At 54.1% G+C, this 26,380-nt stretch overlaps 1 protein-coding gene across 2 annotated transcripts in view; it reads left to right on the top strand.

Annotated features, from left to right (window-relative positions):
* Positions 1-25,602, top strand: part of LOC144946981 (alkaline ceramidase 3-like) — a 35,269-nt gene extending 9,667 nt beyond the window's left edge. For both annotated transcript variants that reach the window (XM_078876063.1, XM_078876064.1), the window contains exons 3-12: positions 3,206-3,316; positions 5,029-5,081; positions 9,221-9,273; positions 11,227-11,308; positions 13,622-13,657; positions 15,251-15,309; positions 16,760-16,861; positions 20,338-20,445; positions 20,876-20,921; positions 21,941-25,602. In XM_078876063.1, the coding sequence (XP_078732189.1) occupies positions 3,206-3,316; positions 5,029-5,081; positions 9,221-9,273; positions 11,227-11,308; positions 13,622-13,657; positions 15,251-15,309; positions 16,760-16,861; positions 20,338-20,445; positions 20,876-20,921; positions 21,941-21,994 (704 nt within the window). In that variant the 3' untranslated portion in view covers positions 21,995-25,602. The remainder of the gene's footprint in view (positions 1-3,205; positions 3,317-5,028; positions 5,082-9,220; positions 9,274-11,226; positions 11,309-13,621; positions 13,658-15,250; positions 15,310-16,759; positions 16,862-20,337; positions 20,446-20,875; positions 20,922-21,940) is intronic.
* Positions 25,603-26,380: the final 778 nt, after the last annotated feature.

Genomic DNA, 26,380 nt, shown 5'->3' with positions numbered 1-26,380 from the left:
GCCACGTGACAGCCCGAGCAGAGGGCCCCTGCTGACGAGTCTCTGACGCCTGCGCGTGGCCACGTGCCCCACAAACTCGCCACGCACTCCGCGGAGCCGTGTGGAGGTCCGGGACGCGTGCTCTGCGCACCTTGGAGACGCGTCTGCGCAACCAAACAGCTCTCGAGCGAACGCAGACCAACGCAGTCGATCGGTATCCTCCATCGCATTGCGGACAGAGTTGGTGACGTCTGAACAACACGGGCGTTTCTGTGGTCCTTGCGCAACAGATCGTTAAGGTGGGGACCGCCGCATAACGAGCAGGGAGGAAAGGCACGTGACGTTGCGGGGGAGATTACGTGTCCTGGGGGAATGTGACATTTTTCATTGTCGCTTTACGTAACCGAGCAGTAGCCCTTTGAGATTCATTATCCTTGTGTCTAGGGCGAAGTGGGCCAGGTAATTTCGTTACATAAGGCCACTGTGCCAACGTTGCCGTATTTATAAAGCCGCCAGTCAGGCAGTCTCTCCGTGCTCAAACTGGCGATGCGCGGCAAAGCCAATTCCGCTGATGGCAAAAATGTCACATCACGACCCTGGCCTGAACCAGTCTCCCGACAGGCACCTCATTTGATCAGCCCCGAAGTGATGAAAATATCCCCGGAGTCGATTCCCAACCGGGAATTGAACCGACGCATTTGGGGTTTTGAGCCACAGCAACGGGCCCGATTTGATATTGCTGTGGGGTTTTTGTTTTTTTAAGAAAAAATGTGATTTGGGGCCGAGACTGGTGCACGATAGCCTGCCGACACTTGCGAATGGTTAAATCGCGATGGCTACATCACTCTGCGGTTGACGTGACTAATTAGTTCCCAGGTGACCGTATCCGGAATCAAACTTTTCGTCTCCATGATAAAATGTTCTGTGGCAAGGGACACAAATCACGCAGCCAGTCAATCACCCAAACACACAGCCACCCAGTGATTAACCACCCAGCCACACAACCACACAACCACCCAGCCACACAACCACTCAACCACACAACCACACAACCACACAACCACCCAGCCACACAACCACTCAACGACACAACTACACAACCACACAACCACCCAGCCACACAACCACTCAACCACACAGCTACACAACCACACAACCACCCAGCCACACAACCACACAACCACCCAGCCACACAACCACACAACCACGCAACTACACAACCACACAACCACCCAGCCACACAACCACACAACCACACAACCACACAATCACCCAACCACACAACTACACAACCACACAGCCACACAACCACACAGCCACACAACCACACAACCACACAACCATCCAGCCACACAGCCACACAACCACCAAACCACACAACCACACAGCCACACAGCCACACAACCACCCAACCACACAACCACACAGCCACACAACCACACAACCACACAGCCACACAACCACACAACCACGGAACCACACGGCCACTCTCAAGTTAACGGAGTCAAGATCGATGCCCTTTATGTACGAGCGTATCCTCCGTTTGGCACCGGGATGTGTAGAGCGATCGCCAGCGAGCTGCTTCATGAGCGTGCTGGGTGGGGCTTTGAGTAACGACCGCGACTGCGCGTGTCTCGCGCGTGTCTCGCGTGAGCCGACGGTCCTGCAAGGCGGCGTCGTTGTTGTTGTGGCTCAGACAGCACCAGGGGCAGTGCACACGCACACAAAGTTTGGGATGCTCGTCACGGGCGACCATGAAACAGGACGATCTCGATGGTAATCGAGATATGTATGATGTTATCATTGGGGTGTCGTCATATCGGTAATGAGCGGACGATATTAGCGTACGTATATATTGTACAGCGATACAAAATATTTGATTCCCAGACGCGCATGTATCGTGAGCGCAAGAATCGATTGTAAGCGACTAATTCATTCAGTGCCCCTTGCAAAATGTATCGCAATCACCACCACCACCATCATCATCGTCATCCGATCAGACTGCACGCCCGTTCGTGTAATTAACGCGTGTTGTTTTGTCGGCGGTCTAATTGACAAGCGAGTGCGTGCGACGTGTAAACACGCGCGCAGGTCGTCCCCCGAGGATGGCTCCGCGTGGTACGAACCCGCTCACGATGCGAGCGACCTGCTTTATGTTTAGTTCGCGTAACTCGAAGCGTCCAAACGTGGACACACGGTGGCTCCACGCCGGCAGTGGGGGGGGGGGGGGCTCGAGGCCAGGGTTGGTGGAACACACAAAGAGGGAGACGCGGTGTGAGCGAGAGAGCCACCAGCAAGTGGGTTGCCGGCAGGGTGAATGGTTCACGCCAGCAATAGTGGATCAGACTCGTTTCTTTACACAGACAAAGGTCCCCCGTATAGCCTTGACAGACTGTAGGGGCAAGTGCTGTTAGCGAGCACCTATGAAGGCCGGAACGGTACACGAGGGGGTGGGTGGCCAGCACCACGCCCGGCCGCCTTTGTCTCCCCAGTGGCGATGTTTACACACCGCACCAGGTACTCATTTGAGGTTGAGTCGACCTAGGCGAGGCCCAGGACCGGTTCAGATAATCGTCACCGGTGTTGGCCGTGAACGGGAATCAAACCCGGGTCGCTGGGTTTGTAGCGCAGCGCTAACCGCTACCCACAGACACACGCACACACTCAAGAGGTTGGCCAAACGTCCCACGGCAGGGTCCTCCTGAGCAGGAAGCCATGAGACTCAGTGGCACCTTCCCTGTTAAACGGCTCAACAGAGAACGAGAAAGGCCCATTGCCTAAAACGTCGCCCATGGTATATATTTCCTTTTTAAGGCAGCGTTGTTCACGAGCGTGTTGAGTTTTACGACGACGACGACGACTATTATTATTACTTGTGCTTTTTGCACCACTGCCAACGCAGCAGCAGCAGCAGCATCACCAAATCACGTCGCGATTGATTCAGCACACGCCCGCTGTTCGTGCGACTCAAGCGGATTGTCGCAACGCGCGACCGCGACAGATGGCGGCAGCTTCGGTTGGCGTTCATCCAGCGGCGGATCGATCGTGGCTGGCGACGGAGGCGGCGGCGACCCCATCTCTGACATCATCGCCGCCGGCGTGCCGCTGCACAATTCCCCGCGAGCGTTCCGGTTCCCCCGATGACCGGTCGGGTCGTGCCGCCCCTCTCTCTCCGTCTCTCTCTCTGTGTGCGATGGTGACCCCGTGACCCCTTCACCGCCCGCAGGGAACACGGTGAGCAACGTGGTGATGATCGTCCCGCCGCTCTACGGGGCACTGCACACGCTGCGCTCCGGCCTCGAGAGACGATACATCGCCGCCTTCCTCGGCCTGGCCGGTAACTCGCTCGTCCACTCGCTCTCTCACTCTCTCGTCCACTCGCTCTCTCACTCTCTCGTCCACTCGCTCTCTCGTCCACTCGCTCTCTCACTCTCTCGCTCTCTCGCTCTCTCGTCCACTCGCTCTCTCACTCTCTCGTCCACTCGCTCTCTCGTCCACTCGCTCTCTCGTCCACTCGCTCTCTCACTCTCTCGTCCACTCGCTCTCTCGCTCTCTCGTCCACTCGCTCTCTCGTCCACTCGCTCTCTCACTCTCTCGTCCACTCGCTCTCTCACTCTCTCGTCCACTCGCTCTCTCGTCCACTCGCTCTCTCACTCTCTCGTCCACTCGCTCTCTCGCTCTCTCGTCCACTCGCTCTCTCGTCCACTCGCTCTCTCGCTCTCTCGTCCACTCGCTCTCTCGCTCTCTCGTCCACTCACTCTCTCGTCCACTCGCTCTCTCACTCTCTCGTCCACTCGCTCTCTCGCTCTCTCGTCCACTCACTCTCTCGTCCACTCGCTCTCTCACTCTCTCGTCCACTCGCTCTCTCACTCTCTCGTCCACTCGCTCTCTCGCTCTCTCACTCTCTCACTCCCTCGCTCTCTCACTCTCTCGCTCTCTCGTCCACTCGCTCCCTCGCTCTCTCACTCTCTCACTCTCTCACTCTCTCGCCCACTCACTCTCTCACTCTCTCGCTCTCTCGCTCTCTCGCCCACTCACTCTCTCGCCCTCTCACTCTCTCGCTCTCTCACTCTCTCGCTGTTGCAGGGCTGCGCCTTTTATACTTCACCACGCCGGCCAACGCGGGTTGGTGAAGGCAGGGAGCATAGACGTGAGAGAGCAGTACAGTCCAACAGTGGCTTTCGCTGCACCGTCCTCCGCTGGCGACATTGCCCCGCAGCAGCCCGCGGCGGCTGCGTGTGCGTGACGGCCGCCCATCCAAGCGCTCTCCAGGCACAAAGTCCCTGCTTAGCTTTTTGAGCTCTCACCCGATCGGGCGCACGTGGGGCGATGTGGTCACGTGCGACCCCTTCTCACGGGATTCAGCATTGGCCGGCGCCCGTGAGAGATCCCCGCGTCCCAGAGCTGGAGTCGGGTGGTCACGCCGACAGGAAGCTCATCACCGGCTGCGCCAGGGTCTCGCCGCTGTGAAGCTGTTCAGGTTGGATGTGGGGCGACAGTCGCCCACAGTCAAAGCCGGCTTCTGAAGTGCAGGGCATGCCGTGATGGCTTCAGCCTGGCGGGGGTCACGAATGACTACGCACGCACATACAGTGCGAACGCAGACGGAGCGATGTCGACCTTCCCTGTGGCTTGTTATGGCTCAGCCCGCCCTGGGAGGGATCGTTATGGAAATGAGCAGGATAATTTAAAGTTTTGTCATTTTAATATTCGCTGCGGCGTAATTACACACGGGCGCGGACAGCGCGTGGGTTTGGGGACAGATTGACGCATTGGCCACGTGCGAACGTGTCAATGAGCAGCCGTTTGGTGGTTTTTGCTGCGGTAAATTACAATGATATCGGTTAAAATGAAGTTACCGCATTATGATTCTCACAAACACATGGACTCGCGCGATTGAGAGTGGATTATTCACCTTCCGCGGCTAACGACGCGCGGGTCTGAAACACGACCCATCGGCACACGGCAGAGCGGAGGAGAGACTCGCGCGCGTGCACGCGGCATTACAACCGCCGTCCCTCCCTCCATCCCTCCCTCTCTTCTCCTTAGTCGTTGGCATCGGGTCCTGGTGGTTTCACATGACTCTCCTCTACCACATGCAGGTGAGTCAAGTGTCTCGTCGGTTTATGTTCACTTGCCCCCGGGGGACAGCCTCACTGTTGGGGTCGCGGGAGCTTTTCGGGAGTGCTCCTGATAAGTTTTCGCAGCTGGTGGCTACAGCTGGTGGCTACAGCTGGTGGCCACAGCTGGTGGCTACAGCTGGTGGCTACAGCTGGTGGCTACAGCTGGTGGCCACAGCTGGTGGCCACAGCTGGTGGCCACAGCTGGTGGCCACAGCTGGTGGCTACAGCTGGTGGCTACAGCTGGTGGCTACAGCTGGTGGCCACAGCTGGTGGCCACAGCTGGTGGCCACAGCTGGTGGCCACAGCTGGTGGCTACAGCTGGTGGCCACAGCTGGTGGCTACAGCTGGTGGCTACAGCTGGTGGCTACAGCTGGTGGCTACAGCTGGTGGCTACAGCTGGTGGCCACAGCTGGTGGCTACAGCTGGTGGCTACAGCTGGTGGCTACAGCTGGTGGCCACAGCTGGTGGCCACAGCTGGTGGCTACAGCTGGTGGCCACAGCTGGTGGCCACAGCTGGTGGCCACAGCTGGTGGCCACAGCTGGTGGCTACAGCTGGTGGCCACAGCTGGTGGCTACAGCTGGTGGCCACAGCTGGTGGCCACAGCTGGTGGCTACAGCTGGTGGCCACAGCTGGTGGCTACAGCTGGTGGCTACAGCTGGTGGCTACAGCTGGTGGCCACAGCTGGTGGCTACAGCTGGTGGCCACAGCTGGTGGCCACAGCTGGTGGCTACAGCTGGTGGCTACAGCTGGTGGCCACAGCTGGTGGCCACAGCTGGTGGCTACAGCTGGTGGCCACAGCTGGTGGCTACAGCTGGTGGCCACAGCTGGTGGCCACAGCTGGTGGCTACAGCTGGTGGCCACAGCTGGTGGCTACAGCTGGTGGCCACAGCTGGTGGCTACAGCTGGTGGCCACAGCTGGTGGCCACAGCTGGTGGCTACAGCTGGTGGCTACAGCTGGTGGCCACAGCTGGTGGCTACAGCTGGTGGCCACAGCTGGTGGCCACAGCTGGTGGCCACAGCTGGTGGCTACAGCTGGTGGCCACAGCTGGTGGCTACAGCTGGTGGCCACAGCTGGTGGCCACAGCTGGTGGCCACAGCTGGTGGCCACAGCTGGTGGCCACAGCTGGTGGCCACAGCTGGTGGCTACAGCTGGTGGCTACAGCTGGTGGCCACAGCTGGTGGCCACAGCTGGTGGCCACAGCTGGTGGCTACAGCTGGTGGCCACAGCTGGTGGCTACAGCTGGTGGCTACAGCTGGTGGCCACAGCTGGTGGCTACAGCTGGTGGCCACAGCTGGTGGCTACAGCTGGTGGCCACAGCTGGTGGCCACAGCTGGTGGCTACAGCTGGTGGCTACAGCTGGTGGCTACAGCTGGTGGCCACAGCTGGTGGCTACAGCTGGTGGCCACAGCTGGTGGCCACAGCTGGTGGCTACAGCTGGTGGCCACAGCTGGTGGCTACAGCTGGTGGCTACAGCTGGTGGCCACAGCTGGTGGCCACAGCTGGTGGCCACAGCTGGTGGCCACAGCTGGTGGCTACAGCTGGTGGCCACAGCTGGTGGCCACAGCTGGTGGCTACAGCTGGTGGCCACAGCTGGTGGCTACAGCTGGTGGCCACAGCTGGTGGCCACAGCTGGTGGCCACAGCTGGTGGCCACAGCTGGTGGCTACAGCTGGTGGCCACAGCTGGTGGCCACAGCTGGTGGCCACAGCTGGTGGCTACAGCTGGTGGCCACAGCTGGTGGCTACAGCTGGTGGCCACAGCTGGTGGCTACAGCTGGTGGCTACAGCTGGTGGCCACAGCTGGTGGCCACAGCTGGTGGCCACAGCTGGTGGCCACAGCTGGTGGCTACAGCTGGTGGCCACAGCTGGTGGCCACAGCTGGTGGCCACAGCTGGTGGCCACAGCTGGTGGCCACAGCTGGTGGCCACAGCTGGTGGCTACAGCACCGCTGTGCCGTTTCCCTCACCGAGCAACTTGCGGTAACAATTTTTCCCAAAATTGGGCAAATCCAGACGGCGACGCCGGCACGCGCACGCACTGCGTCGCACAACGTCGCTGCGTCTTGTGCGGGCATTCTAAAGGCTAATCCCGCACCGTGGCATTAACCAGGGCGGCACCCGCGCCCCGAACCGCAAACCCCTGCGACGAGCGCACGTGACGAGCCACCGCCAGACGGGCGCGTGGTGTCGCGCGCGTCCTGCTTGGAGCACCGTGCGAGGTGGCACACAGCCGTCGTCATCCCGAGGTGGGGGGGGGGTGGGGTCGGCGGATCGCAGAGAGAGCGCGCAAGAAGGACAGCCAAGGGGGTTGTGGGGGGTGCAGTGACGCGGGCCGGGCGGAGGCACGCTCGCCTCTTGTTTGCCAAGTCCGCAGGCCACCCTGATTATCACTGCGGATGTACGAACCGTAAAATACGGCGGCTGGTACTGCTGCTGCCGCGTTCCGTCTGCTTCACAGCGCTCGTTCGAGATGGCCTGACCCCGTGACCCAACTGGACATTTGGGGAAAAGAGCATCTCAGCTCATGGGATTCCTCCAGGATAATTACAAATTCTGATTCGGAACGAGTCGCGTGTGCCGGCGTCAAGGTCAAGATTTGCCAAAGTTGAAAGATTGCACTCGCAAGTTGCTCACTTTGTGATCGCCACACCGCCTGCTGAGAAACCACTGCAGGCTCCGTGAAGCACAGTGGGGCCCTTCCTTCGTGATAGCCTTGCCACAATGAGAACAACGCGAATACCAATTAACATTGGTCTGGAAATTCTAGATTTGAAGCTTTCGTGACTGCAAAGATTCATATTCTTAGGGGTTTTTTTTCGGTAAAGTCACGTGGGTAAAACATTAAAATTAAAATTAATAAAAGTAAAATAAAAATAAAATATAAAATCACGACGTTTCGGAGGCAACACAAGCTTCCGTCTTCAGGTGGAACCGTCGCAGCACGACTGCTGCATCAAGTGAGAGAAATTCCAAGAAAACAGTCCTTGTATATATACTGGTTGAGGGTGGGAGGAGCCATTGTGAGGTTCGGTGCGGCTGAAGCACGCTGTTAGGAATTAGCCTTTGTTGTGTAGACTGGTTGAAACGTGACTTTACCGAAAAAAAACCTAAGAATTGGTCTGTAAAGCCAATAATGCCGTGCGATTGAAACATGTCATTATTTAAATGTCGATACACGGAACGGAGCGGAGCCACGTGGGTTGGCGATGGCGCACGATGAGTCCGTGCGCTCGTTGTCGATGTCAGGCTCACAAACCCTGAGCTGTCGTCAGTCACAGCCGTGATCGTGGATTTTTTTTCCCCACGTATTCATTTTTATTTCGAACAAACGCTGCTGGAAACTGTAATTATATCCGGACCCTGGCTATGCCCGTAACTTAATCATCAGCAGGGCAATCGGTAAACGGCAGCAAATGGGTTTCTGGCGCACCTGTGCGGATTTGTGTTGTTGTTGTTGTTGAGTATTTTGTCTTTGTATGTGCGTGTTGTTTTCTCCTTCTGTGAATACTGCCGCTTCTCCTAACACTATTTCACAAACCTAACCGGCCAAAAATCCGTTGACAATTCATCAAATCGCGGAGGGGGTGAATGGACGGGCATCTTGGAAATAAGGTCAGAGTTCTAAAGAGTTCTAAAGAGTTCTAAAGAGTTCTAAAGAGTTCTAAGGAGTTATAATGAGTTCTAAAGAGCGACTTTCCTTGATAACTAATAGCTCCTCTGTGTTAAGGACAGTGTCGTCTCATTGTGATTAACTTGTCTGACCAGAGACTCCATACCGTGACGCAACATACAAGTCATCTGATTTACAAATACAATGTTGTACAGTCAGTTACGCAATCATCGTTATGAAACTAGATTCAATTTCGGCTTGCACAATGCATTTTTTTCCCCGCGAAATCTTTTAAAGTCAGCCCACTGGACACTTTGGTCCGATACGTGAGTCGACTAATATCGGTTCAATACGCACATAAATCCCACAGACTCACATGGGACCCATAATCTCAAGCATCGATGAATACCGAACCCCATTAGACCATCATCGCCGTCGATGTATCCACGCTCGCATCCACTCACTCCCTCAGTTCGCGCGTGCATCAAACTTTGCAATTCCTCTCCCAGCTGCTGGACGAGTTGCCGATGATCTACAGCTGCTGCATCTTCGTCTACTGCCTGTGAGTGCCAGCGCGCACCTCACCTCACAACCATGGATGTTGCGCCGTCTCTGAGCAGCTTCACGAAGAGTGGGCAGCGGTACGCATGGATGTGACGGCGGAGGTGGATGAAATAGACTGAGAGGAAGCGATTGGGGGGCCGGGGAGAAATCTTTGAAGCGTGAATTCGGTGAAAGCGAAATTGATTACGGTGAACGATTGAAGGGACGGTGAATGAGTGAAAGCCGTATGATGAGAATGTGGAGAGGGAGAAGTAACGGTGGCGGACATGAGGGGGAGATTCAGGGGGTCGTGGGGCGAGCTCGGGAACAAGCAGTGAGCTTTGAGTGCGGAGTGGAAGCCAGTGGGTGAAGGTGACCACTTAATGTGGAGGGGGAAGTTTGTTCCAGTGAAGGGGGCGAGAAGAGAGAGAGCAGAAGCGTGGATTGACACAGAGACAGAGAGACAGACAGACACAGAGAGACACAGAGACAGAGACACAGACAGACACAAAGACACAGAGACACAGAGACACGGGGATAGAGAGACAGAGAGACAGAGAGACAGAGAGACAGAGAGACACAGAGACAGAGAGACAGAGAGACAGAGAGACACAGAGACACAGAGACACGGGGATAGAGAGACACAGAGACAGAGAGACACAGAGACAGAGAGAGACAGAGAGACACAGAGACAGAGAGACACAGAGACAGAGAGACAGAGAGATAGAGATATAGAGACAGAGAGACAGAGAGACACAGAGACAGAGAGACACAGAGACAGAGAGACAAAGAGATAGAGATATAGAGACAGAGAGACACAGAGACAGAGAGACACAGAGACATAGAGACAGAGAGAAACAGAGACAGAGAGACACAGAGAGACAGAGACACAGAGATAGAGACATGGGGATAGAGAGACACAGACACAGAGAGACACAGAGACACAGAGACAGAGAGACACAGAGACAGAGAGATAGAGATATAGAGACAGAGAGACAGAGAGACACAGAGACAGAGAGACACAGAGACACAGAGACACAGAGACAGAGAGACAGAGAGACACAGAGACACAGAGACACAGAGACAGAGAGACACAGAGACAGAGAGACACAGAGACATAGAGACAGAGAGAAACAGAGACAGAGAGACAGAGAGACACAGAGACAGAGAGACACAGAGAGACAGAGACACAGAGATAGAGACATGGGGATAGAGAGACACAGACACAGAGATACACAGAGACACAGAGACAGAGAGACACAGAGACTTACAGAGTATTGTCCACTTGCACACGTCAGCTGCATACCACATGGGTAAAGACGGCACCGATCAGTCCGTGCGAAGCCAACAAATGGTTTTCCTACGGAATCACCGTCCCCCATCATGGCAATGTGGAATTTTGCAGAGGCTTAGGGGCCGTAAACAGACTTACGATCTGCTTTTAAAAAGAGACTGACGTTAACTCTTACGATCACTGGAATCACTCTCATCATGTTTCCCAACCGTAGTTCATTTATGATTGCATTGATCCTGTGAATGGGAATTGTTGCAAATCGTTCGTCATTTTAATTGCAAACACAGCAGTGAGTGCTTCATGTAAGTAAACTCCGGCATGAAATGCCCAGGGTCTATTTGGAATTAAAATATAAGCGCGACAATTAGATTACGGTCATGTTTAGGGTTCAGCACTTCAGACTCTGACAATCGATCGTGGAGATTGGCTCGAGGAATTTGTAAGAGAGGCTATTAGTATCGATTTGTAAAGCGTCGCTTCATCACGCATTCAAACACTCGTGCTGTGTAGGCAAAGTTTGCTTACGCATAGCCCGCGTGAACAAAGGCCGGTCGGGCGTGGCACTGACCACCCACCCCCTCGTGTGCCGTTCCGGCCTTCATAGCTGCTGCTTGTGAACAGCACTTGCCCCAACAGTCTGTTCACGCAATACGGGGGGGATCTTTGTCTTTGTCGCAGCTACGAATGCTTCAAGCCCAAGAACACGCACAACTACCCGCTGGCGGGGCTGCTGTGCGCCTACAGCCTGCTCGTCACGGCGGTGAGAGACAGCATCAGCACTGCCGGTCCCTGGCACGTGGCACGCTCCCAGGACCCACGCACATTGATTGGGGAGACCGCCCTTGCCTGCAGCCCCTGAGGCTAAGGTGTGGACGTCGCTCTGGGTTTGTCAAAATCAAATAGAAATTATTCGTGGCGAGTTAACAGCGACTGCAGCCCTTCGTCAATGCGGTGGCGGGTGAGAGGCCTCCCCGCGCCGCGTGGGATGTAACCGCTGTTTGACGACACCTCGCCACGTCGGTGAGCGCACGCACGGGAGCATAGAAGTACAGGACAACGATTTTGCTGCACTGTGCGCTCGCCAGGCTCGAAAGCTGCTGAGCTTCCAAGGCTGCACGTTGGTAGTGGCTGCACGTGGGATTTGGTCCTTACGTATAATTAATGTACATCGTGATGGGATGCTTTTAGCATGAATGGCGCGATATAAAATGAAAGATATGATTCATATCTAGCGTGGTTGGACGTGTTCCGAGTGGTTTAGTCATCCGATAATGCAAGGGTAATATATAAATATATCGATGTGTTATGATGTAAAGGTTGCATATTGGTCCGCATGCACCAATTATGAACCTGATGCCCCTCCCTCAGCCGAGCCGCGCTGACCGGCGTGGTGAAGTATGGTCAAGCAACTCCCATTAACCGACATGGCTTGAAGAGGATTTAATCCAGCAGTGAATTGACAATGGGCTCTTTTAAGAGAAATCCGATGAGCTTTGAAGCTTCTGTTCACGGATGAGAGAGTGGCGATGGTGGCCTTAAACGTGGCAAAGGGATGGCAGCATCAGAGTGTGTTGTTGAATCTATCTGTGTGGAGTTTGGAGTGTTACCTGCAGGGGTTTTCTCTCATCACTCCGGTGTCCATCCAAGTGAGAAACTTGACTGGGGATTGACAGACTTTGCCCCTACACTCCACGAGGCTTTCTTGAGTAATGCCCATCATCATCATCACCACCATATTCTCTGAATTACAAATACGCGCTGGATAATAAACAGCAGACAACTCAAACTTGTGCTCAGCGGGAGAAACATTTCATGGAGGGACAGGCGGCTGTCCCTTCATTTCAAGCAAAAAAAATAGAATTAAATTAAATTTCCGTGCTAAATATTAATTAAATTCCGATTAACATTTTAGGGCTCTTAAGGTGGGGGAGGGGGGGTGAGTAATTGCCCCCCCCCCAGCCCCCAGCTGAGATCTGCCACTGCTTGTGACCACTGTCAATGCGGTTATACAACAAAGACAAAGATCCCCCGTATAGCGTGAACAGACTGTCGAGGCAAGTGCTGTTGGCGGGAACCTATGAAGGCAGGCACAGCACACTAGGAGGTGGGTCGCCGCCTTTGTCTCCCCAGTGGCGATGTTTAAACATCGCACCAGGTACTCATTTGAGGCTGAGTCGACCTAGGGGTGGCCCAGAACCAATTCAGACAATCGTCACCGGTGTTGACCATGCAACTCTGGTCACACGCTCATCTACCGCTTTGCAGAAAATGACGCACCCCCAACTTTTGCTTTAAAATACCGGTAAAAACGGTGCGTCTTATACTCTAATCCAGAGAATGCGGCCTTTGCCAAGCGGACTTCCCCAGCAGGAGTTTGACCCTTCGCAACAAACCAGGAGGTGAACTCGCGACCTTCCCACTGCGAGCCGAGCAACGCCGGTGTCCGTCGTGAGCTCGCACGCGAAGACCGCGCCGAGCTCACGATCCTCCCCACTGCCGGCGGGGGACCGCACACCGCCACCAACCCCGAGCCCATCGACCGCAGCGGGGGCAGGGGGGGCAGGGGAGGCAGGGGGCGGGGGGGGCAGGGGGGGGGCAGGGGGTGGGGGGGGGCAGGGGGTGGGGGGGGGCAGGGGGGGGCAGGGGGGGCGGCCACGCGTCAAACCGGCGCCAACGCCACCGTTGGCCCCGAGGAAGGGAGCTGATTGATTGAACGACCCCACGACCGACCGACCGACCGACCGGGCCTGCCGAAGCGAGATGTTCCCGCCGCGGATCGAGTGAAATAAAAACCGCATCGCACCCCCCCCCCCACCGCCCACGTCGTCAAAGTCTGGGACACGGAGAGCGAGCGAGCGAGCGACACAAAGGACGGCAGAGCTCGGGGCGTCCGCTCTCCGTCGCCGCCGTGCGAGCCGAGTGACCGTGGTCGCATTCCGCCGCGAATCACGAATCACGAATCCCGAATCCCGAACCCCACGCGCAGTCCCCAGGTGGCTCGCGCCGTGCGTTCGTTCCCGCGGTTGTTGCCGTTCTGCTCGTGTTGTGCTTGTGACGCTTTGTTTTCACACAGGTCTACCTGTCCTGGAAGGAACCCGTCTTCCACCAGGTACTCGCGGCCTTTCTGACCCCAGCGTGTCGCACGTGACATTTTGCGGCTCTGTAAATCCACTGCTGGACGTAGGACTCCTCGCGATCCGCTCCGTCAGGGTGGCCGTGTGACCATACTTCACCACTCTGGGCCGTGCGCATTGGTGAAAAGGGGGACCCAGGCCCGGTTTAGACGTCACGCGCCGCTGCTGATAGCCGTGGCCTGGCATCGAACACCCTCAACCGCCCTCGCCTGGTGACCCAACCTATTCAAAACGACACGTGGAAATGCAAACATGAAAAAGGGCCATAGCCCGAAACGTCTATGGCCCCACGGTGGCTATGATATGTTAGCTACCTCGCCTGGTATACAGGAGGTCGTGAGTTCGATCCCGACCCTGACGCCTGCTGTACATTTGGAGTTCCCGTGTCTTCCTCTCACAGAGTGGTCGCGTGGATTTTTCTCGGGGTCCTCCGATTTTCCCCTTCACATTTAGAATCAACATCACGCGTTCAGAGTGTGTGGCTGCTACGTGATGATGAGCCACTTCGCTGAGCTAAGATTCGTGACCAGGTCGCTTCTGAAAAAGAGCTACTCAGCTCAGTGGGGCTTGCCTGGTAAAACAAAAAGTTACATTACTGTAGTTGTCGATTTCATATATTTCCACCCATTTAAGGCGGCGGTTGTTACATTCGACGTCTGTGGCGTTCACTCGAGCGCCCTCCTGTGGCCCCCGTGGCCCAACGCAGCCGCGCGCGGTCGCACTGTCCAGGGCCACGAGTCGCCCTCTGCCGGCCGCGGCCGCGGCCTCCACGCGGCGCCCGGGCAGCTGCAGCAGCAGGAGGAGCAGCAGGAGAAGGGGGAGCAGCAGCAGGGGGAGGGGGAGCAGCAGGAGGAGCAGCAGGAGGAGCAGCAGGGGAGGGGGGCAGGGGGAGCAGCAGCAGCAGGAGGAGGCCGCCGCCTTCCGGCGCCAGGCCAGGGCAGGGCCATCAACGGTCACATCGAGGCAGCGGAGCAGACGAACTGAGCAGCACGCCACGATATGAATTGCCCGATATGAGGCCACTCGCATCATTCGGCTATTGCAGTAATGTGTTTTGTGCCACGTCAAGGGCATTGTGACCAATCATCACTCCGCCACGGGTGGCCCAAATCCTGTTCATTTGTAGTCCATATGCCATCTAGAAAGGCCCCCCACCCACCCCACCAACGCGCACCTGGTGAAGTGCGGTCACAAAAGCCCCCACGGCGTGCGGAGGGAGGCCTTCATCCAGCAGTGGAATGACAAAGGGCCGTGTACATTGGTGACACGGTCCTATTAGAACCAAGTCGAAGTGGGCTCCTGCTCAAATCAGCATGGTGACATTGGTGAGCATCACCTAATTCCACGTTGCTATGGCAGGTGCAGGTTTGTCTACGGGGCAACCGCTGTTGCCTTCCGCACAAAGCGGTACTCATTTTATCGACCGCAATTTACATTGACTTGTGCATTGTACGTACGTTGAACTTCTTTCGCACCGCACGTAGTCAAACGCGCGTTCCAATGCAGCCACAGTGCCGATTCTTGCATTCTGTACGCGACTTCTAAACTGCGCGATGTCACGCTGGCAGGTGATGTACAGCATCCTGGTGGCTGCGGTGGTGTTTCGAGCTGCGTATATCGTCACCTGGTAAGACCATTCGTCGAACAGAACCTCCCACAGCATGAACGCGTAGTCGGGATTTCGTGGACAATGTTATCCATCGTAGAGGTTTTTTCTTGGGTTAGATCGTGTAAATATATAAATGTTGCGTCGTGAAACCCGCCACCACCCGGCACAGCCAATGAGTCAGGTTTGTCACGTCAACAGACCGTGCCAATTAAATTGCTAGTACAGCACACCGGTGTGTTGGAGAGTAAACCCACGACATTTACAATTTGAGTACGAAGTTTCGCCAGTAATTACAACCAGCATCAGGCGACAGCCACAAATCTGACTGTCACCTGATGATGCTATTTGCAAGTACTGGCGAAACGTCGTACTCAAATTGTGAGTCTGTGGGTCTCCATGCGAGTTTGTGGGTCTGTGCGTCTTTACACGAGTCTGTGGGTCTGTGGGTCTCCATGCGAGTCTGTGGGTCTGTGCGTCTCTACACGAGTCTGTGAGTCTGTGGGTCTCCATGCGAGTTTGTGGGTCTGTGCGTCTCTACACGAGTCTGTGGGTCTGTGGGTCTCCATGCGAGTCTGTGCGTCTCTACACGAGTCTGTGAGTCTGTGGGTCTCCATGCGAGTCTGTGGGTCTGTGCGTCTCTACACGAGTCTGTGAGTCTGTGGGTCTCCATGCGAGTCTGTGGGTCTGTGCGTCTCTACACGAGTCTGTGGGTCTGTGGGTCTCCATGCGAGTTTGTGGGTCTGTGCGTCTTTACACGAGTCTGTGGGTCTGTGGGTCTCCATGCGAGTCTGTGGGTCTGTGCGTCTCTACACGAGTATGTGAGTCTGTGGGTCTCCATGCGAGTCTGTGGGTCTGTGCGTCTCTACACGAGTCTGTGGGTCTGTGGGTCTCCATGCGAGTTTGTGGGTCTGTGCGTCTCTACACGAGTCTGTGGGTCTTTGGGTCTCCATGCGAGTCTGTGGGTCTGTGCGTCTCTACACGAGTCTGTGAGTCTGTGGGTCTCCATGCGAGTCTGTGGGTCTGTGCGTCTCTACACGAGTCTGTGGGTCTGTGGGTCTCCATGCGAGTTTGTGGGTCTGTGCGTCTCTACACGAGTCTGTGGGTCTGTGGGTCTCCATGCGAGTCTGTGGGTCTGTGCGTCTCTACACGAGTCTGTGGGTCTGTGGGTCTCCATGCGAGTTTGTGGGTCTGTGCGTCTCTACACGAGTCTGTGGGTCTGTGGGTCTCCATGCGAGTTTGTGGGTCTGTGCGTCTCTACACGAGTCTGTGGGTCTGTGGGTCTCCATGCGAGTCTGATCGTGACTACTCCGGCGGAGTGCCGTTCATCACCAAAGACAAAGATCCCCCGCACAGCCTCAACAGACTGTTGGCGCAAGTGCTGTCAGTGAGCAGCACCCATGAAGGACGACTTATATCGCCGGATTGACAACTGCCGACGATTGCCCGCCGTCTCGCCCGCTCCTCTCAGGGTCTACCCGCAGCTGCGCCCGCACGCGTACACGTTCGTCGGGGTGTTCCTCGCGGGGTTCGTGCTCTGGAACGTCGACAACATCTTCTGCAGCACCTGGAGGTGAGCGAGCGTGAGCGTGCCACCGTTGGTCGGGGCGGGCCCCAGTTTCCCAGCCTGGGGCGACGCGCGCACCGGATTCCGGGGTTGAATTCTGGACAGCCGCCGGTGATTGGGGTGTGGTTTGTAAAGTTCGGCGAGTTGATGGCCTTTCGGCCTGTTTACCGATGACGTGACGCTCGGTTTTGCACTTTGCTCTAATTCGCCCCCATTTACAGCTCTGAAAGTGAACTAACCATACGCGCCTCGACGTCACGCGACGGCTGTCACCGCCAACGGCACGGGCGGTACAGAGGCAACAGTCTGTCTGGTTTTGTGTTTGTGTCAACTCCAGCTAGGGAGCGAAACTATTGGGTTGACTGCCATGGCACAGTCTCAGAGGGGAGTGTGTGAAACCCCCTTTTTTAAGGATAAAAAGGGCATTGGAAGGATTTTTTTTCAAAGCCATGTGTTGTTCTTCTCCCACACTTCCCAAGATTAGCACGGTTGGCTACGTACGGTGCGAAAAAAGTTCAACATACCCGTATAGACACACAGAGACCCATAGACTCACACAGAGACACCTAGACACACACAGAGAGACAGACTCACACAGAGACACCTAGACACACACAGAGAGACAGACTCACACAGAGACCCACAGACTCACACAGAGAGCAACAGACTCACACAGAGAGCAACAGACTCATGCAGAGACCCATAGACTCACACAGAGACCCATAGACTCACACAGAGACCCATAGACTCACACAGAGAGACAGACTCACACAGAGACACCTAGACACACACAGAGAGACAGACTCACACAGAGACCCACAGACTCACACAGAGCAACAGACTCATGCAGAGACCCATAGACTCACACAGAGACCCACAGACTCACACAGAGACCCATAGACTCACACAGAGACCCATAGACTCACACAGAGACCCATAGACTCACACAGAGAAACATAGACTCACACAGAGACCCACAGACTCACCACACAGAGACCCACAGACTCACACAGAGACCCACAGACTCACCACACAGAGACCCACAGACTCACACAGAGACCCATAGACTCACACAGAGACCCATAGACTCACACAGAGACCCACAGACTCACCACACAGAGACCCACAGACTCACACAGAGACCTACAGACTCACACAGAGACCCACAGACTCACCACACAGAGACCCACAGACTCACACAGAGACCTACAGACTCACCACACAGAGACCCACAGACTCACACAGAGACCTACAGACTCACACAGAGACCCACAGACTCACACAGAGACCCACAGACTCACCACACAGAGACCCACAGACTCACACAGAGACCTACAGACTCACACAGAGACCCACAGACTCACCACACAGAGACCCACAGACTCACACAGAGACCTACAGACTCACACAGAGACCCACAGACTCACCACACAGAGACCCACAGACTCACACAGAGACCCACAGACTCACACAGAGAGCCATAGACTCACACAGAGAGACATATACTCCGATAGAGACCCACAGACTCACACAGAGAGCCATAGACTCACACAGAGAGACATATACTCACAAATAGACCCATAGTTTGTTGTCCTTCCCCCGCACCTCCCGAGATTAGCACGGTTGGCTACGTACGGTGCGAAAGAAGTTCAACGTACAGTACAGATGTGCGAAAAATATGTTGGACCTGCAAACTTGTTCCCCGACACGCAGCGAACTTTCCTGACGGACTCTTTGTATCGTGACGCAAGACCGATGGCGCAAATCGAACAAACTCACATGGGGGGGGGGGGGGGGGAGAATTGCCACACAATTTGAACGAAAATGAATAACGAAATAATAATTAAAGGATGTCAGTAGAGTGCGATGGCGGTGGCTTCATCGATTCTGTGGGTGGAAGATTTGTGCCAGAAAGGCGCCACGCGTTGAAGCAAAAAATAAAATTGTCTTGACTTGCAGCCGACAGCAACATGCCTTGCACACGCCTTGCGGCTAACAGGAACATGCCTTGCACACGCCTTGCGGCTGACAGCAACATGCCTTGCACACGCCTTGCGGCTGACAGCAACATGCCTTGCACACGCCTTGCAGCCGACAGCAACATGCCTTGCACACGCCTTGCGGCTAACAGGAACATGCCTTGCACACGCCTTGCGGCTGACAGCAACATGCCTTGCACACGCCTTGCGGCTGACAGCAACATGCCTTGCACACGCCTTGCGGCTGACAACAACATGCCTTGCACACGCCTTGCGGCTAACAGGAACATGCCTTGCACACGCCTTGCGGCGGACAGCAACATGCCTTGCACACGCCTTGCGGCTAACAGCAACATGCCTTGCACACGCCTTGCGGCTGACAGCAACATGCCTTGCACACGCCTTGCGGCTGACAGCAACATGCCTTGCACACGCCTTGCGGCTAACAGCAACATGCCTTGCACACGCCTTGCGGCTGACAGCAACATGCCTTGCACACGCCTTGCGGCTGACAGCAACATGCCTTGCACACGCCTTGCGGCTGACAGCAACATGCCTTGCACACGCCTTGCGGCTGACAGCAACATGCCTTGCACACGCCTTGTGGCTGACAGCAACATGCCTTGCACACGCCTTGCGGCTGACAGCAACATGCCTTGCACACGCCTTGCGGCTGACAGCAACATGCCTTGCACACGGCTGCTCGGCAGAGCTGGTCTGGTCAGAACCCAGCACTGGTGCTCGGTAAACCCGCCACCACCCGTCACAGCCAATTCACACGGCTCGTCACGTAAACAGAACGTGCCAATTCGTTCCGAGCGCAGCACACATGCACATTGCAGTGATCAACGCTGGCCAAACATCCCGGTATAGGACCACAAAACTTCGGCAAGTATTGACAGTGATTCTGGCTGTGTTTCTCACTTACCCGTGAGTCCCCGTACTTCTGAATGAATCTTTCTCTCTCCCTCTCTAAGGGAGGGGGGGCGGGGGTAAACTGTGAGTCTCCTACATTCTAATTAAGCCACATGCTTGAGATCTGGTAAAAGCGTGTTTCCGGATCGGAGGCCGTCACTCCGCACACATCAGACCGCCGCGAAGTGACTTCCGCAAAGCCGCACAGCGATCAGTGGTACCATTAGAAACACACACGTTGGGTTTTACTCACATTTAAAAATTCTGTCCTGGGTCTCCCCCACTGCCAATGCGCACTGGCCAATCAACCCCTCCATCAGCGGACTGGCAAACCGACTTCTTCGTTAACATTACATACCTGTCCGGAAACTTTCTTTGTGGAATCCACATTTGCGTTGGGTGACCTGGGAAACACAGGATGGTGCGTCTCGGCAGGCGCAGGTGGGAAAGGCCTTCGCGGAGCAGCAGATAGACAGAGAGGGCTGTAAATGATCACGTGACTGGTTTTCATGTAACTGGTTTTCACGTGGCTGGTTTTGGCGTCACCAAGCGGGAGGAGTGAGCTGATGCCCGTGTCTCGGTGTGCAGGGATGTTCGCGGCAGAGTAAAAGTGCCCGTCCTGGGAGCGGTCACGCAGTTCCACGCGTGGTGGCACATCCTGACGGGACTGGGGTCGTACCTGCACATTCTGTTCAGGTATGAGCAAGCGCTACACACACACACAATATCCCCCGCATAGCCTGAACAGACTGTTGGGGTAAGTGCTGTTAGCGAGCAGCACCTATGAAGGCCGACACTGTGGCACACGAGGGGGTGAGGGGGTGAGTGGCCAGCACCTCGCCCGGCCGCCTTTGTCTCCCTAGTGGCAATGGTTACACACAAGGTACCTATGCACATACAACAGATTGTCCTATGAGCCTGCACGTACTATGAAAAAGAGCCAATCCCCCAAAATGTTCCCTACTATATATAAAAAAACTAATTCGACTGTTTTAGGGCCACGGTGTTATTGAGGAATGCGAGGAGTTATTTGTTATTTGTGCATCACTGCCAATGAGCCAGGGTTACCAATGAATTCGTTTCATGATGACGATCAGCGCAGTGACCCACGATTGTTTCCACGCAGCCTCCACACCAGGGCCGTCCACTTGAAGTGCAAGCCTCGGCTCAGGGTAAGACCTCCGTTGCGTCAGCCACAACTTCACCTCTGCGTGTAAAACGATGTCGTGACCGTGTTCTCTGAAAGTAAAGACACGCCCCAAACACTTTGGTGTCATTTAGAGAAGAAGAGGGGGAAAAGTTTGCTTTATAACTGGGAGAGTACGGCACTGCCCCGGACAGCCACCGTCTCCCAGATGGTGATCATGAATGCCGTGCTTTTAAATGGAAGATAAGATATTGAATGATAAGATATTAAATAAGATATTGAATTAAATATTGAATTAGATATTTTACGATAAGATATTGAATAAGATATTGAATCACCATTGGTACCTCATTTGCCAGTAAAAAAATTATGATAATTGTTTTTTTTACATTATCAGAGTTATGTTTTTTGTTTGCATTATGACTGCAGGTATTGTGGTCTATGCAAACATGACTCCTGGTAAAAAAAAAAGGTGTCAGTTTTGTTGCCAGATAAAAGGGTAAAAAACAATCATCATTATTATAAGATATTGAATGATAAGATATTTACTGATAAGATATTGAATGGCTGGCGGTGCCCTGTGTGCAATGGGGAGAGTGGTCGTCTCTTGCTCTGGACAATCGCCGCCTTCCAGGTGGTGATAATGAACGAGATAAAGACCACATCTTGGTGTTCTTCGGATTATAAGACCGCAACGCCATCCCCTGACTTTTGCTTTAAAATGCAGGAGGGGTTTGAAACAAAGCGAGTCTTACAATCCGGAGAGAAAACGGTAACGAGAATAATCGATTTAAAGCTTTCGTGACGGCAGGGATTCATATTATTGGTTCTTTCGGTAAAGTCACGTAGAAGGGAAATAAAAAAAAATTCTCACGACGTTTCGATTGCAACACAAGCAATCATTAGGTGTGAAAACCACAGGAAGAAAATTTTATTATTTCCCTTCTACGTGACTTTACCGAAAGAACCAAGAATACGAGAATAATCGAGTGAAAACTACAGACGCGCGAGCGATGTTTAACTCGCGACCATTTCTATGTTTAGTTCCTTGCCGGAGTGTGGCCGGTGATGGAGGTGGACGCGCCAAAACATCTCTGAACTTCAAGGAGAGTCGGCGATGGTGGGGGCGTGGGGACTTTGTCGGTGTCTTTTATTTTATTTTAAATTCTTGCGCGTTGCTTTGCGTGCGTGCGTTCCGAGCGCGTTCTACACACAGCGTGAGCGTGCGTCATTAAAACGGGCACTCGTCGTCGCTGTGCGTCCTATCACGGAGCCTACACAAAAAGCAATAAACGGGGAATCGTGGCGGAGGACAGAAAAAAAACAACGCAACCCTTTGTGGGGTGGCACAGAACACCCCCCCCCGACCCCCGCAGGGCCAATTCGCTTCCAGACCCGAAGTCGGCACCTGGATGAAGGGCGCAGCGGCGGTGACCTGCAGGAGCCGTGCTGAGCGCCGGCCGGCAGCGAGCGCGTGGACATGAAGGAAGCGAGCCGTCTCGAAACAATCAACGCTTTTGCTCTCTGTTCGCTTATTTGTACAATCGTGTTTTGTTTTGCACCGCTCATGTTGTGCTCATTCAAGACGAGCGGAGAAGGCACAAATTGTGAACGTGTTTGTCACTGCCGTACGGGCGGTGTCATTTTTGTAATCGTGAAACCGAACAAAGCCGAGCTGTGGTGGTAACAAGTGCTTGTCGCAAGCACGTCCTGTAAGGGGGTTCAACTGTGAAGACGGCAACAACCATCAATGACGGCGGTAATGTTGAGCCGAGGCTGTAGTTTGTGAAGACAGTATGAATTTGCACTATTAGTCCACATTCATGTCCGAAAAAATGACGCGTAAACGATTCACGATCAACGCTTCGATTTAAAGATGTTTTTTGTCCATCTCATTTGCACCGCGTCACCTGTACCCTCTCATATTTGCGATGTGTTCTGCACCGTCTTTCCCTCTTGTTCATTCAGACCAGTAGCCGAATTCAGTCGATTCAGAGGTAGACCCCACTGGGCAGTAAAGGTGGCGCAGTGTTCACCCTGGTGCCTTACGGCAAAGAAGGCCCTGGGTTCGATGCCCGACTCGGGCGCCCTTCTGTGCAGAGTTTCTGCGTTCTCCGCCTGGTTCTGCATTGGTTTCCTCCGGGTTGTCTGCAACTCCCGTTTTCCAGTGTTGGCCAAACATCCCCAATGAGTCTATGGACTCAAGTGTGGCTCTCCTGGGTAAATTGGTAGTAATTAATGAAACAATTAAAAGGAAACACGTAACATTTTTTGCAAATTAAAATAGGTCCAATTCAGAATCTTTAATTATCCTGGAGGAATCCGATGAGCTAGGAAGCTCTTTATCACAGAAGTCCAATTCTTACACGTGTGCTTCGATGGATGGACTGCGAATAGCGCTGTGGCTCACAGCGGTTCGCGCACTGCACAATGAACCCGGCGACCTGAGTTCAAGTCCCAGCCACGACCAACATCAGTGGCAAGTGGCATCCCAACCGGACCTGCATACCCCGCCTGCACTAGCCTGCACTGACCAGTGTGGTGAAGTATGGTCAAACAACCGCCGTGACAGACACGGCTTGGGGAAGCCTTCATCTAGCAATGTATTGGCAGAGGGCTGTGAATTATGTATTACTTATTACACTGTCACCAACGTTTAAACTTTATATTGATGCTAAATACACACATCGTGACATGCCTATGACATGCTCTCTGTCCAAGGAAGCCAAAGCGGAGGATTTGAGAGCTTCGAACGGTGGGTAGAATAGCGCGGTTGGCTACGTACGTGCACGCGTAGAATTTCGCTTGAATTTCGTTTGAATTGTGGAGCAAACGTGACCCCGTGGCTTCCCGACACCAAACCACGCGCATCACCGCCCACACACGGCCCAGTAACGACGCCACGGTGACAATTAAAGATAATTTGCCAATTTGCGCCGCGCAACGACCGGGTGAGCCGGTCACGCGGCAACGGGAAAGCGATTTGCTTCGTCCGCTGGTGCGGCACGTGTGGCAACTCCACCACGTGTGGCGACTCTACGCCGTGCGCACGCCGTGCGCACGCCGCAACGTTCATGTGCGTACGCAGCGGCGGCCCGCATCAACTGTCGCGCACACACAGCCACACACCTGTAGGTCAGTGTGATGTACGAGTATAATATGAATGCACACAGTGTTCATGGAGGTATTATTCACCGCTAAGCTTTATAGACTCCGTGGGGGGCGATGGTTGATTAATCCCCCCTCTCCACCCACGAGATCCTGAAAATTGGTATTCTATTGACGTTCGCCAGAGAAAAACGTGGATTTTTTTTTAAATTCATGAATGTAGGGCCCTGTTGAAAAAGCTTGACATCTCAGCACTTGACCCCCCCCCCACCCCCCACCTTGGGAATAATCTCGATCCGGCTGGGGGTCGACTGGAGCTTGAACCGCACGGTTGACAGTAGGAGGGGGGTGCACACTCGGAAATGCAAGAAATGAAGCGTTCGCCAACACAAACTAAAACCTCGAGCGATCTTCAACAGCTCCAACAACGGAAGCGGCAACTGAACGAAGCGCAGCCGAGACGCCGACGGGCATCTGGGGGGACGGAGCCCCGAGTCTCGATGCGCCGCGGCGTCTCTCCATCGCCGCGGCGTCTCTCCATCGCCACGGGAAAGTCCCAGAGGCATGAGACTCGTCAGATACGATCTCCGCGCGCGCGCGCATGTGTGCGCGTATTAGGAACCTCGCTCGCACGACTGTTGAATTATAATTGCACACCTTTAATGTGACCCCATATATAAAGGGGAGCTATAGTGCACATTGCAGTTCTCTATATATCTATACAGCACAGCACATTCTAATGGCGTGGAGAACGTGCAGGAAGACTTGTCGCGCATACAAATCCAAGCGCTCCATTGTCAGTCGTGGCAGAGTTAATAACAGCTTGGTGACCCGAAGCCATTTATGGAAGTTCCACATTCCTATGACGGGGACCAGTCTATGCACAGGATAACTACTGTTGACTCTCCTGCATCCCTTGATGCAGCCTCAAAAAGTAGTGCTCATTTTATCAACCCCCGGAGGGATGATGGTTGTGATGGGTGTTGATAGGGCTTGAAAGGACTCTGTAGATGGCTTCAAACTCATGATTTGTCCAGTCATGTGGACACATCGATCATCGAACAGATATTGACATTTGCGACAGACTGATGAGCATTCTAGTGATGTTCTACAAGGCCTAGAAATCTGACATTTGGCACAAATATAGTCCAAGTCTATGCTTAGATCCAGGGAAATCCAAAAACGACAGCCCAGAATCCGATTTCTTTCAGGGTCAGCCTACATTTCTACATCGCTTTAAAGTCTAAATACGTTCTCCATCATCGGTTAACAAAGTAAATGGTCACCCCGAGGAGTGCGAAGACAGCCGACCGAGAGCACGCATATCTCGCTACCAGTGAATAGTTAACAGCACGTGAAGTGTGCACATCAACTTGCTAATACTCCACTGACGCACTTGCGGTTTGTGTAAATGTGGATGTATAAACGGTTACACGCAGAGAGTACAAAATACGTAACTCTATATATGCAAATATATACTGCGGAGTGTATGCTCTAATCATGATCATGCTTTCATCCGTGTCTTAAGGATTTAGAGGTTTTTGCAAAAAACCTTAGCAACAAAGTGCCATTAAAACAACTTGTGTGCTTGCAAGGCCCTCCCGTGTGTCTGCCTCTGGTTTGCTTCGAGAGTTGCCTTGCACCCCACTGCACTGACAAACACACACAAAGCAAGAGTGCCCAACAATGTCGATTCATTTAGCGAGGTCCTTTATTCAGACAACAGCCCAAACTTTTCAAGGGGAGACCAGAATAATCGCGGTTACAGTAAAACCTCGTTATTGCGGTATTTGATCATTCGTAAATTGGGTGATAATTCCGCACGGCTGCGCGTTCGGCAAATGTACGGTGTATTAGCAATTCGCCGCGAGCCGAATTGCCGTACCGGATGGTCCAAATTCGGCCCAGCGCGTACTGTGACGCCGCGCGTCGCGACCAAAACGACCACTCGATCCGGTGGCGAGCGCCGGTGCAGAACCGTCGCTTTGAACTTCACCTTGTGTGTGTGCGCTCTGTGCAAGCCGAACCCTCTCGGAAACGTCGTCTACACCTTCGTCAGGAAGTCATAGAAAGGGACCAAAGTACGAATCCCTTAGTCTGCGAGACAAATCCGAAGTTTTGGATAGAATTGATGCAGGGTGTGTGTCAATGCGTACGGTGTGTGAAGAGTTTAGAAAACTTTTTTGTAAAAAAAAAAAATGTATTGTGGCAGGAGACACTGGGGAATACCACTGTACATAATTCGGGATATTTGACAATTCGGCAAGGCAAGAGCCCCACACGTGTCGAATCCACAAGGGTTTACTGGATTGTAGGGCGAGTTTGTAGAACTATTTATTTGTTGGCGATTTAACTTAAAAAAAACGGTTGTGGCCG

Source organism: Lampetra fluviatilis, chromosome 43 (genome assembly GCF_964198595.1).
Source record: "Lampetra fluviatilis chromosome 43, kcLamFluv1.1, whole genome shotgun sequence".
NCBI lineage: Eukaryota > Metazoa > Chordata > Hyperoartia > Petromyzontiformes > Petromyzontidae > Lampetra > Lampetra fluviatilis.
This window is presented reverse-complemented; position numbering and strand designations above follow the sequence as displayed.